This window comes from Diabrotica virgifera, chromosome 4 (genome assembly GCF_917563875.1).
Source record: "Diabrotica virgifera virgifera chromosome 4, PGI_DIABVI_V3a".
In the NCBI taxonomy this organism is placed as follows: Eukaryota; Metazoa; Arthropoda; class Insecta; order Coleoptera; family Chrysomelidae; genus Diabrotica; species Diabrotica virgifera.
Genome location: NC_065446.1, coordinates 247,911,726 through 247,930,740, shown reverse-complemented (window position 1 = coordinate 247,930,740; position 19,015 = coordinate 247,911,726). Strand labels below are relative to the sequence as shown.

Here is a 19,015-nt window from a genome sequence, read left to right as displayed (position 1 = left end):
TGTAATGGGAAATGTCAAGAGTTGTATGTATTACAGTCAATAGTAATTTCTTTAGCTCACCCAATCATAATAGTGATTCCGTAAATTTTTGTTCAAACCTATTAGCTTATAACAAATAGTAACTTATAATGAGTAAAAAATCATGTAAATCCGCGAGTGTTGCTGGAAGTATTTGACAATATCAGTTCCAATAAAAATATCTGTCGTCCTTTAGAAGAAAACAATTTTCCTATGGTAGAAGTTACGTTAAAAAGTTATAAAACTTCTGTAAAAATGATATGCCCATGGTCCAAACCTAAATTACGCTTATTTTGAGATTTCTTAAACGGTTGGAAAGTATTGTACATCATTCCAAAAGACTTTTGATATTGATATGTACGGTGAAGTAAAGGGTAAAATATATTAATATTTTCTTAAATTTTCGTTTTTGAGATGTTCTATTATATGGTTATATTAAAATTAACATAGTTGTCACTCCATTATTTAAAGTCAAATGAGAGAGCTCAACTAGCGGATAAATTTAGGCGCATCTTACAATTTTCCTAGTGAGAGGTTTCCAAGATAATCGAAAGAAAAAGAAAGACAAAAAAGACTAAGTTTTCACTCTAATGGCATATAAAACAACATAATGCTATCCTACATCCCACCATAATGAAAACAATGGGAACCTTCTCTGGTTACACCTCCGAGGCTTCTACAATTTGCAAGCCATACGGATGCTGAGACTAAGGAAGATGAGAGAATTCTACAATTTACAATTCACGTCCCATCTGCTCAGCGCGGTAAAGTTCCAACGAGAATGGTTCCCTTCGTACTCTAATCAGAGTATTTTAGTTTTGCAACGAAATTGAAAATGGTTATTCATTTTTTATTTACATTTACTCTGATTAGAGTACGAAGGGAACCATTCTCGTTGGAACTTTACCGCGCTGAGCAGATGGGACGTGAATTGTAAATTGTAGAATTCCCTCATCTTCCTTAGTTTCAGTATCCGTATGGCTTGCAAATTGTAGAAGCCTCGGAGGTGTAACCAGAGAAGGTTCCCATTGTTTTCATTCTGGTGGGATGTAGGATAGCATTATGTTGTTTTATATGCCATTAGAGTGAAAACTTAGGCTTTTTTGATAGCAGTTGCCGCTAGGGCATCTATGCCATTTCGTTCGTTGCAATCCGGGACTGCACGCTGGGGTTTGTTTTGGTTGGATCAGGGAGAGCAGCATATGTGCCTCCTGATGAGAGACTAATAAGTTTCGAAACCGGTAGAGGTGTTTGCTGCACTCTCTGATTGGACTAGAATATGGTTCGGCTGTATTTTCGTTTTGCAACGAAATTGAAAATGGTTATTCATTTTTAAAAAGAAAGACCTTTACTAAGATACTAAGATTACTAATCAAACAAAAATAATATAATTAAGCGTTATAATATATTCTACATCTATGTGACGCGACCCCTAAGATGTGCTCATACAACTAAATGGCAAGCAAGAAAACTTGAGAAAGAAAATATTAAAAACAAAATCTATGATTTACTGAAAAGAGCAATCAAATAAGTTTTGACAAGCCTTGTTTATTTATTTTTCTAAAGAAGAATTTATCCATATTTGCAAATATTTCTATGTTATACACTTTTTCAGATTAGTTCACTAGCAAAATGCGTGATACGCCTAAACCATGGCCTAAAATATGGACCATATTTGAACAGGCCGTCGTACGTTGTGGCAACACTGTCAAGCTGTCAAATAGAGGGCCGATTTATAGATCTAATAGTGGTCCTACAGCGGAAAGACTACAATTTTAAAGAGTTATAGTTGATTAAATTAACATACAATATTATTTATTTTACTTAGATAATGGCCACAGTCGTTATACGGCCACTCATATACAAATATGTGTAAAAAGAAATGTCTTAAGAGCACACAGTAGCGATCAACAGGTAGCAACAAACGGGGCCCAAGATTGCGAAAGTTCTGCGAACTTTCAAAAGTGAGGCAACAGTGCGTCGGTAATTCGACACTCTCAGTGACGTTTATACTATCAAAAACAATAATTTTTATACGCATAGGCGCGAAATGTTGCCAAGTCAGTGACGTTCGATTTCTTGTTATAAAAAAATCGATTTTTAGTAGTTCCAATGTGACACAAAATCTAGGCACGGGATAAAAAAGTTTATTTGAAGAAAGTTTATTTTTTTGTTCTTCTTAGTGGCGGTACAGGCTCCTTTTTTCAATATTTTATTTAGTTATAGAGTAATTTCCACATACTAAAATATTTCTGAAATTGGGCTCTGTACCGCAATTTTTTATTATATTATGAATATGTGTGCCAAATATCTCGACAAAATATTCAAAATTAGAGCCGCAATCTTGGAACGCGCTTGTTGCTACCTGTTGACCGCTACTGTTTGCTCTTAAGCACTTTGAAATGTAGACATTTTTCTTTTTTTGTGCACTTTTCTTAGGATTGCAGTTAAAGAAGAACGACAAAGAATGCATGATACAGAAAGTGAGTCATCAGTTTTGGTTTTTAATTGTCATATCTTTTTGGAATAATTAACTTTTAGGCTCCTAATGCACAGCCTATACATATCGAAACATTGCACAAAAACTTTTATTCTCAAATTTCATTTCATTAGTTGATATCTCTAGAAACAATTTACTCAATTGTTCTAAGTTCTCGATGATATTCGATTCATTTTATATCCTTCGATTCTATAATCGATTGCTGGTCGATTCAAAGTTCTCGTTGATATTTTTTCTACTGAAAAATATTTTTGATTGATTTTTGCAATATTGAGCTAATTTATTAACATAGCATCACATATACCATCATTTAGGCAAACATTCATTGTTCAACATAAATAGTTTGCTTATTTATACCTTTGCTATACACCAAAAGACAATAATTCTCTACAATTCCTATATTTAACAATGTTTTTTTATATAAAAATACCCTTTACCTTCAACATACATGTACGTATTAATTACAAAAACAACAGATCATCTAACTATCTGATAGTCAGAGGTAGAATAACATAAACAATAAAATAACTTAATTAATAGTAGGAGATACTTACATCGAAAAAAAATTACAATAATTTTTAAAAAGTATATCTCAGACTCATGTTCTTCACTTATTACAAAATTTGAAGACTGAAAAATGACCTTATGTCTTACTTATCGATGTCAGTTCGGAGAATGTTGCTACAAAGCACCTGGTTGGCTGTTAGAAGGTTTCGGTAGACGTTTCAAATCGTCAAGTTGGATAAGCTAAAATGAAAGATAACTCTTTTATTATTTGGATTATAGACAAGGCGAAAACGGCGGGTTCGAAGGGAAAAATATTCCCATGAGATTTTTTTGCATAATCACATTCGTGAGACATCCCAGAATAAGGTTCAAGAAGTCGCCCAAGTGAAAAGTGGGCCAATTTTTTTTAACAATTTTTTTTAATCAAATTGCAAGAATCAATATTTTTGGCCCGAACAATTTTTTCTTTAATTTTTTGGACCATTCTGGACAAAAAAGGTCTCTTATAATTTTTCTCTAAAGTTGATCGTTTTCGACTTATAAGCAATTTAAAATTGAAAAAAACGAAAAATGTCGATTTTCACGGCTTAATAACTCGGTTAAAAGTTATTATTATGAAAGTCAATATATGACTAAATCAAAGTTTGAAGCCCCCCCTACAAGATCCTGAAGAAAGTTTTGTCATTATTTTATTACTAAGCTGTTATTTTTAAGTAATAATAATAAGCGACATGCACGTGCGCGGGGCTGTAAATGCTGAGTGCGAGAGAGAAGCTATTCCAGCAGTCCAATTGTGCATCTTACTCGCACTCACATTTACAGCAGCGTCAATACGATACAACCACTCATTGTTTTTAATTAAAAATAACAGCTTAGTAGTAAATTAATGACACAGATTTCTTCAGGATCATGTAACGGCGACTTTAAACTTTGATTTAGTCACTTTCTGACTTCCAAAATAATAATTTTTGACCGAGTTATTAAGCCTTAAAAATGGCCATTTTCGCGTTTTCCAAATTTTAACTTGCTTATAACTCGAAAAAGATCAACTTTAGAGAAAAATTATAAGAGACCTTTTTTGTCCAGAATGGTCCAAAAAACCTAAAAAAAAATTAGTCTGGGCCAAAATATTGATTTTTGCAATTTGATTAAAAAAAAATTGTTAAAAAAAATTGGCCCACTTTTCTCGTGGGCGACTTCTTGAACCTTATTCTGGGATGTCTCACGAATGTGATTATGCAAAAATATCTCATGGGAATATTTTTCCCAACGAACCCGCCGTTTCCGCCTTGTCTATTAAAATATTGTCAAATAATAAGTCAATTTGTACTCTACGAGCTCCCTAGTGGGAAAGTTTTGGGGTAGTTCTGATTTCTTTCATTATATATGGATTTTGGGCTGCTGAATCCGAATATGAGGTTTGCAGCCAAAATTTCTTGACGGAACATTGAAAAAATCGCGAAAAATTTCTGCTTTTTCCGCTTTTTTCCTCAAATCTCGAAAACTATTAACTTTTAGTAAATGGTCTAAACAAAAATTAAAGTACTTAAAATTCTCTACAAATATCACTATTTACTTTTTTTTCAGACGAGCCGTTTAGTATAAGAGTTGTGAGACATTTTTGAGTAGGTATTTTAGGCAACCCGAAAATTTTTCAGGTGACTCTTCTATGATAGCCTAATACAAAAATGCCGGTCTGGCTGGAGGGTAGCGGTTATTTTCCCCAAAAATCCCCCCAAAGTTAAACAAAAGGGTAAAAATTGTTATTACAAAAAATATCATTGACGTGACTTTAAAGTAAATTAAATATTCAAATATAAAGAAAATAAACAGGCTAGGCGATTTGATTTTAACTCTGCAAAATATTTGCATGGGCGCCCCAGGATTATTTTCAGGGGGTGCATCTGAACCTCAGACTGAATCTGTACATACTATTAACGAGTATAAAATATACAACTATACATGCATAGCTATGGACATTCCTTCCGGACAGGGAGGTGCAATTGTTATTTTGACACGGTATTTTTTATTATTAAAAAAAAACATTATAAAAAAGACAGTTTTTTTGGTGAAATTTTATAACTGCCAGGTGATCAAACAAATTACGCGTGCATATAAATGAAAAGCATGTTGTTGTGCCTCACGTTAGAGTAATTATTTTATGTATTATAGTTTTTTAAGTAATTTTTTTTAATTAAAGGAAAATAATACATACTATACGATAGATTTTGCAAATATGATAGAAAAAGACAAAATTATTATAAATATATAGGTAGAAAATATAAAACTATAAACTAAATTCATTCGGTGTCCGAATCTTGTACTTCTTCTTCAAACTCCTCATCTGAGCTTAAATGTTCATTCTGTTCTTCTTCCTCAGACTCCCCTCGAGACTCAGATTCCTCTTCTACATGATCTGTATATAGTTGTAATATGTATTTAGAATTAATTAAAAATTAATGCTACGTATTCTGTCCTTTTCTACGGAGTCGAAGCCTGGACAATCACGGGCGCATCTGAAGAAAGACTTACCATTGTTGAGGTGTGGTGTTATCGAATAATGTAAAAAATATCATGGACACAACACTGAACAAATACGGAAACATTAACAAAGATGAAAAAGGCAAAAGAAATACTCAACACTATGAAGGAAAGAAAAATGAGCTAAAATAAATATTCATTATCTTCTCCTTCGTCAGACTCCCCTCGAGACTCAGATTCTTCTACCTGATCTGTAAATAGTTGTAATATGTATTTAGAATTAATGAAAAATTACCCATGCTTAATACTTTTCCTTATATAACCAATCACAACACGTTTTTTATTTCTTAGTGTAGGTATGACCAAAGTAGCTCATGTTTTTTTCCTTCATAGTGTTGAGTATTTCTTTTGCCTTTTTCATCTTTATTAATGTTTCCGTGTTTGTTACGTGTGTACATGATATATTTAACATTATTCGATAACTCCACATCTCAACAACGGCAAGCCTTTCTTCAGATGCGCCCGTGATTGTCCAGGCTTCGACTTCGTATAAAAGGACGGAGAATACGTAGCAACTCAACTAGTTAATCACTTATTAATTTTTAATTAATTCTAAATACAGATTACAACTATTTACAGATCATGTAGAAGAGGAATCTGAGTCTCGAGGGTAGTCTGACCAGGAAGAAGAGAATGAATATTTAAGCTCAGCTGAGGAGTTTGAAGAAGAAGTACAAGATTCGGACACAGAATTAATTTAGTTTATAGTTTTATACTTTTCTACCTATATATTTATAATAATAAATTTGTCTTTTTCTATCATATTTGCAAAATCTATTGTATAGTACGTATTATTTTTCTTTAATTAAGAAAAAGTTACTTAAAAAACTATAATATGTTATAATAAATACTCTGACGTTTCGAGGAACAACAACATGGATATCGCCAGGTCACGTGATTTTTCTCGAGCGAACGGACTCGCTCAGCTACAACAGAGGACGCAAACAGCTATCGGTATACGCTCTTTCTCACACTGCTGCTTACCTATAGCGCTTTTCATTTATATGCACGCGTAATTTGTTTGATCACCTGGCAGTTGGAAAATTTCACCAAAAAAAACTATCTTTTTTAGAATGTTTATTTTTAATATTAAAAAATACCCTGTCAAAATAACAATTGCACCTCCCTGTCCGGAAGGAATGTACATAGTTATGCATGTATAGTTGTGTATTTTATACTCGTTAATAGTACGTACAGATTCAGATGAAATCTTCTGAAGTTCAGATGCATCCCCTGAAAATAATCCTGGGGCGCCCATGCAAGTATTTTGCAGAGGTAAAATCGCCCTCAAATCGCCTGGCCTGTTTATTTTCTTTATATTTGAATATTTAAATTTACTTTAAAGTCACGTCAATGATATTTTTTGTAATAACAATTTTTACCCTTTTGTTTAACTTTGGGGGGATTTTTGGGGAAAATAACCGCTGCCCTCCAGCCAGACCGGCATTTTTGTATTAGGCTATCATGGAAGAGTCACCTGAAAAATTTTCAGGTTGCCTAAAATACCTACTCAAAAATGTCTCACAGTTCTTGGACCAGTTCGGTCTAAAGTGCAAGTTGAAAATTGCCAATTTTTAACGGTCTCTGCAAAACCCACTTTTTACATTCCAAAACTTTATTTTTTATTAGAATGCTGTCATTTGATAAAATTCTCCTAGTTTTCTGTACAAATAATAAATGTTAGTTCATAATATGAATATGGTATGTCTCTTGTCACAGCTTCCATGAATCTATTCCATCCTAAAATACCGAGAATGTCTCTGCTTTTCCCTTAGAGCCACAGAAGATCAGGCACAGAATGAGTCACAGTTTCAGTTGGTGTGAGCATTCTCTTCGGATCTGTTATCTTGATTTCTAATAAACCTTGAGGTTTTGTCCTTTCAAAATGTATTAGTTGAACAGCTCCCTGACTTCCATAAACCTCAGGCGCGGGTTTAGTTTTTAATCGAGAAATGGATTGGTTAGGAGCTACTGCATGTTTTGGTGCAATACAAGAAATGCCACCCATGACGTGAAAAGTGTGGTCGATTGTATGTACGTTAAAATCAGTGTTATCGTACACGTGTTTTGTAAAGCACGGCTGGTCAATTTTCTGCGGATCGCCTGCGATTGCTGACACTTCCAGACAAGCAACGCGCTTGCTCAAAGTCTTGTAGCGGCAGTAAGGCCCAGATAATTCGTCTCACCATTCCTTACAAGATTGGCCGTTTTCTCTACAAAAAGTACGGCTCAAGAAAATAGGTTGATGTAGATTCCTCTTTGGGGTTTTGTTCATCCTATACAGAAGCTGTTCGCCTGGAAGTGTCAGCAATCGCAGGCGATCCGCAGAAAATTGACCTGCCGTGCTTTACACAGCAGGTGTACGATAACGCTGATTTTAACGTACATACAATCGACGGATACCACACTTTTCACGTCATAGGTGGCATTTCTTGTATTGCACCAAAACATCCAGTAGCTCCTAACCAATCCATTCCTCGGTTAACTTATATCTTAGTAAGTCAACTTATATCTTACATTAATACACATTTAAAAAAGAAGAATCTGCTTTACAGCGATAAAATTGATAAACTAAAAAACGCTTTACAGCCTTTTCAATGTACGCGTTCTGTTTCACTTTCACTGCCAGCCAAATTAACGTCGTACATGGCTCACTTGTCTCTGAGCTATAACTATAAAAATGAAAATCCCTAGATAGGGACTTTTTTTGAATCCCATGACCACGGTTTCAGCGTTTGAAACCACTGTATGCCGTGAAAAATAGAACACTAATGCCTGGTTGCACCAACAGATCTTAAGCTTAAGACGTACTTTAAGCTTAAGTATAAATGTAATTCCTTATGCTGGGGCCACACTCGCGTCTAATGCCGTTAATTATCGCAATCTTTTGACATATACATGTATTATATTTAATTCAAATAATGCGATTATTATCGGCATTAGACGCTAGGGTGGCCCCAGCATTAAATTATAAGTTGAGCTGGGCTCAGCTGGAGCTTAATATCTGTTGGTGCAACCAGGCATAAATTCACAATCCTGTGAAATTATACACAATTTTTTAAAATTTACACGGGAGGAAACAGAAGGAAATTTTACTGTAAAACAGGTAACAAATAAAAAACCGGAAAACTTTTAAAATCCGATTGATCTGACAACGTCGCGTAACCAAAGTTTTCGATCGGTCTGACCTTGGCGGTTTTAGATATTTCTGTCGACTTGTAGTTACTCACCTTTTCAATAGGTATACAAGCTAACTCGCCTCCTTGTTGGGGTGGTGGAAGAGGGGCAGTTGGCGTAACGGGAGGCTTCAAACCCTTTTCTTGAGCTTCCCTTGCTCGGCGTTCTTTTAATTTTAGGGAGAATATGGCCACCGATCTTGCGCGTTTCATAAGGCTCTGTTTCACTCTAGTCTTCTTAGCCGCTAACTCCTCTGCCGCAGCTAAAAAAGTATTTGTCACATATCAAACCCATATAAATTAGAGGTCGCAAGAAAAGAGAAAAATTAGTATAAAAAAATTGTGATTGCATTTATTGGGTCTGTAAAAAGTGTATTTTCCCATAAATTTCTACAGTGAACAAATATTTTCAATATTACCTTGTATTTCAACATATTACAACCTTGTACCTGTCCCTTCAAAACTAGTTTTTTATTCATATACCCGCCAACTAAACTTACGTGCATAGAAATTGGCCCACTTAAAAATTTGGTCATTTTTGATGTCTCATATTTCCTAAACCTGTTGGCCGATTTAAGTGATTTTTTGAACATGTTATAGCCTGATTGTTTAACAATATCACTGTAATAATATTATTGCTGAACAGGTAAATTTTCATTGTATACCTGGTGTACCAATCAAACTGTGTTTTTTCTCAAAGTTCGCATCACCCTGTGGAATATTCTAGCATTTATAAAATACTGAAATTAAAACCCAACTATAGCCTCAGGCTTTCTTAACATTTTGTTTTTTATTCATTCGTTTATGTTGGATAATAAAAAAGTTAGATACTTTAACAACTAGGCATGTTCTTCATCAATACACGGTGTTTCTAAATAAGTGCGACAAACTTTAAGGGATAATTCTGCATGAAAAAAGAATGACAGTTGGCTTTATAAACTTATGTCCGCAAATGTTTCGTTTCCGACATACGGGATGTTGAATTTTTTCTTACAAACTGACGATTTATTTTATTGCTTTAAAATCGGTTGAGATATGTCAATGAAATTTGGCGGGTTTTTAGACGTAGTTATTGCACATTTTTTGACATACAATTAAGAATTTAATATTCACCATTAGCGCGCATACAAGTAATATGACCGATCATATTACCCGTATGCACGCTAATGGCGAATATAAAATTTTTAATTTTATTTCAAAAAATCCGCAATACCTGTCTCTTAAAACCTACCAAATTTCATTTACATATCTCAACTGATTTTAAAGCAATAAATAAATCGTCAGTTTGTAAGAAAAAATTCAACATCCCGTATCTCGGAAACGAAACATTTGCGGACATACGTTTATAAAGCCAACAGTAATTATTTTTCATGCAGAATTACCCCTTAAAGTTTGTCGCAAAAACACCGTGTATTGATGAAGAACATGTCTAGTTGTTAAAGTACCTAACTGTTTTATTATCCAACATAAACGAATGAATTAAAAAACAGAATGTTAAGAAAATCTGAGGCTATAGTTGGGTGTTAATTTTAGTATTTTATAAATGCTGGAATATTCAACAGGGTGATGCGAACTTTCAGAAAAAAACACAGTTTGATTGGTACACCCGGTATACAATGAAAATTTACCTGTTTAGCAACAATATTATTACAGTCGTACATATTGTTAAAGAATCAGGCTAGAACATGTTCAAAAATAACTTAAATCGACCAACAGGTTTAGGAAATATGAGACATCAAAAATGACCATATTTTTAAGTGGGCCGATTTCTATGCACGTAAGTTTATTTTCGCGGCAACCAAGTAGCATCGAACCTATAAGTTTCCCAAAATACGTGTCTGTCTTGTTTCAACCATCGTCGAATGCACACCGCATTTCAGAAGCTCCAAATAATGTAGTTTTTGTCTTTTTTCACCTCAAGTATAACAAGATAATTAATGTCTGTGGCCTTATCAACTAGGCAGTAAGTGAATATCAGCTCTATCAACTGTAAGTACAACGATAATCCTATTTACATCTTATTCATTAACCTCTTGTCAAGTTCGCGGTGTTGTTATTACGTGGAAACGGTTCGCTGTTCTATCAAAAACTCTAAGCGGGATAACTGTCTCACAAACTCATAATTTAAACTTATAATATCAATCTGCTACCTCTCATTTATTCTTCGATTAATTTAACTCTTCAATATACCTACCTTTTGTTATTTTATAAACATTGTGTTACCTATCATCCTCTCCTTATCCATCGCAAAGATTACTCCTTGCAGGTGCTGAATTCAGCTGGTCCTTCGACAAATAAAAAGAAAAATCTGTGTGCGAGAATCGATCAGAGAACCAGCCGAGTTCGCTACGGTGAGCTCCTTAATCGCACAAAAAGCCAGAAACGCAACACACGCAAATTAGGTATAATTTTTATTAAACAGTTAAATATATAAACAGAGAACTAACCTTTAGCTGCAGCCTCTTCTGGAGTCTCCTGGCTGGAAACGCTTTTAGCACTATCACTAAGCGATGGGTCTTGAGGGACCAAAGGGCGTGCTCTTGCAGGTATTTGGGGTGGCGATCTTGGCCTTGGAGGCCATAATGGGCTACTTTTTAGTAGATCTGAATCTGAACTAGACGCGTCCTATAAAAACATAAATAAAGACAAAAAATACGTGAATTATTGATCATGGTCTATTTACTCACTTTTGGAGCAATGCAATCGGTACTTCGATGTATTTCTGAGTCTTCTTTTAATCTTCGAGCCCATTCAACTCCTCCAGGACCAATGGTTAAATGGTGCATGGAATCGGCCTACAAATATGCACAAAAAGAAATATGTGTTCAATATTTTTTAAAGTGTATACATCATAAGTGCGTACATCAAGTGTATACATGAAATCACAATAGACGAAATAAAAATAGCCCTAAGAAAAGCTAAGAATAACAAATCTCCAGGCGAGGATTGTGTATGCAATCAAAATCGGAGGCACTTGTCTTCTTAAGAAAATAAAAAACCTTTTTAGGTGCCTTTTAGATAGTAATATACCCGACAATCGACCACTCGTTTTGGCTTTTGTAGATTTCCATAAAGCCTTTGACACGGTAAAATTTGACAAAATTCTGGAAGCACTATTTACAAGCATGCCGCATTGACTACCGATACACAAGGTTAATTTACAATACATACAAGAACGCAAATCCCAATCGGCAGAGGAGTCCGACAGGGCGATACCTTATCGCCCTAAACTGTTTACCGCAGTACTAGAATATGCTTGTAAAAAACTTAACTGGGAAGAGCGAGGCCTGAATATTGACGGTAGAAGATTAACAAATTTGAAATTCGCAGACGACATAGTTTTATTCTCTGACAACCTTAAGGAGATATGTACAATGCTACATGAACTTCAGTTAGTGTGTGCCAGTGTAGGTCTTAAAATAAACATCTCCAAAACAAAATTCATGACAAACCTAGTACCTAGCGGAAATATCAATATTGGAGACAACGAAGTAGAGCTAGTGGAAAAATACATATACCTTGGACACGAAATAAAGATCACAAGAGACAACCAAACATGCGAACTACGAAGAAGAATGAACCTAGCATGAGCAGCCTATGGAAAACTTAAAGACATCTTTAAAAGCGATATACCAATTTCTTTAAAACGTAAAACATTTGACCAATGTGTGTTGCCTGTGATGACTTATGGTGCCGAAACTTTTGACACTGACAGCTACAACTTCTAAAATGCTGCAAATAGCCCAGAGAAAATGGAAAGGTCAATGCTGAGTATATCGCTTCGTGACCGAGTTAGAAATGAAGACTTAAGACGAAGAATAGGAGTTACCGATGTAATTTCCCGAATTGCCACCCTGAAATGGAACTGGGCCGGACACGTCGCCCGAATCAGTGATGGGAGATGGACGAAGAGATTACTTGAGTGGAGGCCGAGATTAGAGAAAAGAAGTAGAGGAAGACCACCTACTCGTTGGACTGACGATCTCAAGAAAATGACTAGAAATTGAATGCAAAGTGCTCAAAATAGAGCACAATGGACAAAAATGAGGGAGGCCTATGTCCAGCAGTGGACGCAAAGGGCTGGATGATGATGATGATGATGATGATACATAAAAATGCTGCTATATGGAACATTTTAGAGCTAAGAAACATCCCGTATAAAATAACTCACTGTACACTGAGGTGACATGCAGCGTGACACACAATGGGATCAACAGTGACGAATTTGACGTACTTACTGGAGTCAGACAGGGATGCGTGCTTTATCCGTTTCTTTTTAACATACCTATTGACAGTATAGCTGTCCAAACTAGACTCCGACAGAAGAGGGATACAATGGACGTTAACCACAGGCCTAAGCGATCTAGAATACGCGGACGATATCTGCATATTAGGACAAAGGTTCCAAGATGTGGCTGACCAATTGGAAACATTTTCAATTGAAGCCAATAAAATAGGTTTGAAAATCGATATTAGTAAAACCAAGTCCATGAGAATAAATGCAAGGGACATCACGCTATTTACTGTCGACAATATACAGGTTGAAAATCTGGAAAACTTTACGTTTTTCTTGGAAGTGTCATAACAGAAAACGGAGGTACAGAAGACGATACAATCTAAATTCAAAGCTAAAAGACTAAAATATACTGTGTGGTCTTCTCAACCCAAAAATATTGAGCTAATACTTAAACCTGCTGCCAAATTAAAAATATACAGAGCAGTTATTAGGCCTATATAGTAGAAACCGCTTATTAGAATAGCCTGCGTGCCAACCAAAAGTATTCCTATAACTGGGATATTCTAATAACGGATCATTGGTGGCTAGCAGAAACGTTTCGCGACCTCAAATTTCTATTTCTTAAAGCGGGATATTCCTATAACCAGTATTCTAATAAGCGGGTTCGACTAGTAACTTATGCATCACAGACATCGTGACCAAAGAATTGCAGTATTCGTTGCAGACATATTGTGGACAGTCTTTTTTTAATCTTGAGTTGGTTTAGAATAGAAACGTTTGTCCTATGAGCTGTCCAAGGTATGCGCAGCATTCTTCTCCTCAATGGCATCAATTTTTTGGCGCTCGCATGCGCGAAGAGTCCAAATGTCTGCTCCGTATAGAAATATTGTGAATACAAGGGCATTCACCAGTCTCATCTTGATATTTTGAGAGATAGATCTGTCTTTCCAAACTTTAGTTAGGCGACTCATCGCATTTTTTGCCATACCAATACGTCTCCGAACTTCTGCTTCACGGTTACCATCGTTAGTTATATTAGACCCGAGATAGGCAAAGTTGTTTACTATCTGGTATTCTTGTAACATGTTAGTCAGTTGAACAGTGTCGAATCTGTCGACCACCATTATTTTTGTCTTAGCTTTATTGATTTTCAGACCAACTTTATTGCTTTCGTACTCAACTCTTCGCAGAAGATCAAACATTTCTTGCTCATAAAAATAAAAATGTATACTATTTTTATTCAGTTGCAATGCGAAGGCAAAACAATCTTATTTTTCACTTAGAATACGGAGCGCAGTCCAGCACTCTGAATCGACGATTTTCGACTCTTATTGGAGTCTCATCGGAGAGAAGTAGGCCTGCTGCTCCATACTCTAAGTCAGGGGTCACCAATTAGTTTCCCTGAGGGTCCGTTTCGAAAACCTATGACACTTCCGGGGTCCGGATTTATGCTGCCTGTGTCTGACTGTTCTGATTCGGTTTCTTTGTGGATTCTTGTTAAAAAATATCCCCTATAAACAAATCAGAAGGGTGCTGGGCGAAATTTTTGGGCAGAAATTGTTTAATATTTTTTCTAACAAATTCAAAACATCACCTTTTTTGCCCGCGAAAATATGTTTATAGCATTATTAGGTCATCTTAAATAAAAAAGATCTGTCATTTTATTAAAACATAAGAGTTTTCAAGCATCGCAAATGCATATTTTCGCATTTTTCAGATTTTAAATTGCTTATAACTTGAAAACTATCAACTTCTCAAAATATGACAAGAGACCTTTATTGTTTATAATTACCCAAGAAACTTAAAAATACATTTTTCGACGCAAAAAAGTAATTTTGAATTTTCTTAAAAAATGTTTCACCCGGCACCCTTCTGATTTGTTTAAAGGGGACATTTTTGAACAGGAATCCGCAAAGAAATCAAGTCAGAAACATTTTTCATACGAAAGTGGCCTCACACATGGACTAATATGGAAAGGAAAACTAATAATATCTGATTGTTTTTTGGTTACTGTATACTTTTCTGTAAGTTTTCCTGGTACAATAAATAAAATATAAATTCATTGTGTATTGTTTTGATGTTGTATTGTATATTTCGAAAACAGCAGTATTGTAAATTGTTACTGAGAATATTTTAAAAATTAGGAATTTATATTTTGAATGCTAATGAAGTTTTTAGACATCTTCAATTTTGTAGAAAGGAAACTGAGGAATTTAAAATAAATAATTATAGTACAAAATGCTATTATTAACATGTTATCTTTTCTACATTAGTTTCAATGGCACTTCATGAAAATTATTTTAATTAAATGCACATTTGAAAAGTACTCCTACTTAACATATAGTAGAGAGGAAATGAATATAAAAAAAATGCACATGAAAATTTTATATTACAGCTTACTTAATTTCAAAATTAATGATTAGTAAGTATAACAATAAGGGGGAAAACTCTTTACAAAATGAAATTATCAGAGAGAAAAATGACATTTTTTTATGTACAACCTGTCTGAAGTTTGGAGTGAGTTTAGTGCGACTGAGTATCATTAGGGAGTTGAGATATTCATCTGTTAAGTGAGATCTCTACCGATTTTTAATAAAGTTCATTCTTGATAAAGCGGCTTCGCACACATAAGTTAAGCCAAACATAGTACACAATTTCATGGCCAAACATTTTCAAAATTGCCAAACACTAGGTATATTCTGAATTTATTGACGGTCCGCACAAAACTAGCTCACGGTCCGGACGCGGACCGCGGTCCGCTAATTGGTGACCCCTGCTCTAAGTGACCAACAACGAGAGTTTATCCCCCACACCGCAACTGACGTGAATGGATTAGGTGACTAGCATCATCTGGCAATTTAAAGGCAAAGTTTTCAATCCTAATAGCGACATTAATAATATTGAAAAACATTAAAAATATTACTAAAAGATTTTTAAATTGAAAACTTATTTGTCCATTTCCCTGGTGACACCTCCAAGGCTTCTACAATATGCAAGCCAGATGGATGCTGCAGTGAAGACAAAAGGGAAGGAATTCTACACTATGCAATTCACAACCCCCGTCTGCAGCTTGGTAAAGTTCTAACGGAAAATGGACCTAGTTACTCTATAGGAGTAATACTAATATAAAAATAAAAATCTATACCATTTTTATTCAGTTGCAATGCGAAGGCAAAACAGTCTTATTTTTCACTTAGAATACGGAGCGCAGTCCAGCACTCTGAATCGACGATTTTCGACTCTTATTGGAGTCTCATTGGAGAGACGTAGGCCTGCTGCTCCATACTCTAAGGCCCAATTGTTCAATTGGAGATTATCTTCAGATTAAAAATAATCTTCAATTAAACGTAATATTGCGTTGTTCAATGAAAGTTTAACACTTAACCATCTGTTAACCAGAGATTATCTTAATCGCCCAAAAACGAAGGATTAACGGTGTTAACTAGAGATTTGTAACCTTATTTTCTTGTTTTAAATTAAATATTGTCAAGAAAATTCCAGATTAAAACAACCATAGTTATTGCACTATAATTATATTGTGTTGTTATTGCTACTTTTAAATCGTAATGTTGTTCTGAAGCTATTTCCTTGTGGCATTTATTTATTTTGGGCGTCGAAACGTTAATAAAATTATTTTTTTCATTTTAATTGTGGCTTATTTCCCATATAAATAATTAATTTTAAATCGTAGATAAGATTTAAAATAATCTATTATAATTTAGTGTCTACATACATATAATTATATGGCTATTGCTAATTATTGTGTCTTTGATTTTGAAGATGGAGATATCACAGAAGACGAAGAGTTCTTAGCTGTTGTTAATATAATTTTTTCCTCTACGAAAAAATTCTGATTTTCGAGTAAAAGAAAACCATTTTCATAAGTGGTCAGATAATGAGTTTTTGGAAACCAAAAGTGTACCAAAGGAAACAGTTTTTATGATTGTTGATCGTATAAGAGACAGCAGAGCTCATCCTACAAATAGGTAAACTATTTATAATAGTTAATTAAAAATATATAAAATTACCAGCCAAACCCGACTTCAGGACAAACTAGTTTGGCCTATTGGGCTATTTTTTCGCAGATTTTCATTTTCTCGTAATTTGTAACTGCATCACTTCCTTATTCTCGAGAATATGTTTATATTTTTTAACAAAAGATATTAATATTTATTCTTCATCAGCCGTAAAGCTCGTAGTTCTCTTTCTTTTATTATTTTTATTCCATTTTTTGAAATTTAAATTTAAAGCACGAAAATAATCACTGACATGGGGGCGTCACTACGTCAAAAGTCATGAACACCATCGTTTAGACCACAGAACACATTTTTCGGTCCAATTTTCATGATAAAATTTGTTCCAAGCCGTTAATTAATAACTGGCAACATTGTCACTGCTTCAGTATTTGGGTTTAATAAATCTGAAAGTTAACCTGCATTGAACAACTTAATTAGAAATAATCTTTGAATTAAATTAAATCATGGTTTACTTAATCCATGAGTTAACCATTGATTGAACAACTGGCCCTAAGTGACCAACAACGAGAGTTTATCCCCCACACCGCAACTGACGTGAATTGATTAGGTGACTAGCGCCATTTCTTGCTCATTTGCTGCTATTTAGTGTAGTATCAGAAACATGGCCATAAATAAAAAGCAACAATAAATGGTGCAAATATGGGTACGAAGAGTACTAACGAAAATATTTGGAGGAAAAATGGAGAACGGCGTTTGATTCAGAAGGACAAATGAAGATCTGATAGAATTATATGGGGAGCCCAGCATACTAGGATTAATAAGAACCCAACTACTAAGATTGCTAGGACACATACCGATGATGCCAGATGGTAGACTACCGAAAATGCTACTGTCAAGTACAAATTGGAATATGAAAGCAATGGACAAGAACGGATGGAGGAGAGTGGTCAATCAAGCCATGGGCGTATTAGGCTAGACGCATTTAATTATTATTGGGTTATTCTATATCAACTCAACACACCTAATTTCCACCCCCTCTTCAGATTTTGTTATAACTTGGAATACTCACAGTGGCTAATAAGGGAAACAAAAGTACAAAATTCTAAATTCTTATCTCAAGCTGTTTCCGAAATATGGTTATGTAAAGTTTTCCAAAAAAATCCAAAACACCGCGATCATACTTTATTGGAATGGTTGTAGAAGCTGTCCTAATTGAGCTAGAATGCTAGGAAAGGTGTCATTCTGCAGCATTTTTAAAGCTCTTTATAGTGATATATACAGCATGATGTTATGATAAACAAGTTTTTCTTAAACAAAAAAAAAATATATTTTGATTAAGTTTTTTTCCAAAAAGTACATAATTAAAAATTTTCATAATATTCCTATAAATACATAATACTCAACTATTTTCAATGGGAAATAAGCCACAATTTTACCAAAAAAATGATTTTATTAACGTTTCGACGCCCAAGTCGGGTGTCGTTGTCAAAATACAAAATTTATTATTATACTATTCAGTAATATTCAGTATTATTTTGTATTTTGACAACGACACCCGACTTGGGCGTCGAAACGTCAATAAAATCATTTTTTTTGGTAAAATTGTGGCTTATTTCCCATTGAAAATAGTTGATTATAAAAATGCCACAAGGAAATAGCTTCGAAACAATACATAATACTGTTGTTAATAACATATAAATTTTTTTTCATGGGATGGTGATGGGTTCAACATAAAAAACTATTTACACATACAGTATGGTGCAAATGAAAGAAATAAATTCGTAATGTCGCAAGCTAGCAACTTTAAGGAAAAATCCCGAAATAGGTTGATTTTTATTTTTTAATTGTAATTTTTTGGCATATATATCATACTAGTGACGTCATCTACCTGGGTGTGATGACATAATCGATCATTTTTTTAAATGAGACTATAGGTCGTGTGTTAGCTCATTTGAAAGGTTATTTAATTCTTTGAAAGGTTATTTAATTCTCTGTTCAGTAATATAAACAATAACATAAATATTTATACAGGGTGGCAAAGTTTTTTTTAAGTAAATTC

At 34.4% G+C, this 19,015-nt stretch overlaps 1 protein-coding gene across 1 annotated transcript in view; it reads right to left on the bottom strand.

Annotated features, from left to right (window-relative positions):
* Positions 1 to 1,065: 1,065 nt before the first annotated feature.
* Positions 1,066 to 19,015, bottom strand: part of LOC114334042 (anoctamin-8) — a 96,111-nt gene continuing 78,161 nt past the window's right edge. Inside the window, exons 16-19 of the mRNA XM_050649954.1 lie at positions 11,430 to 11,537; positions 11,190 to 11,367; positions 8,797 to 9,005; positions 1,066 to 3,265 (exon numbers count right to left, since the gene is read on the bottom strand). Of these exons, the coding sequence (XP_050505911.1) occupies positions 3,200 to 3,265; positions 8,797 to 9,005; positions 11,190 to 11,367; positions 11,430 to 11,537 (561 nt within the window). The 3' untranslated portion in view covers positions 1,066 to 3,199. The remainder of the gene's footprint in view (positions 3,266 to 8,796; positions 9,006 to 11,189; positions 11,368 to 11,429; positions 11,538 to 19,015) is intronic.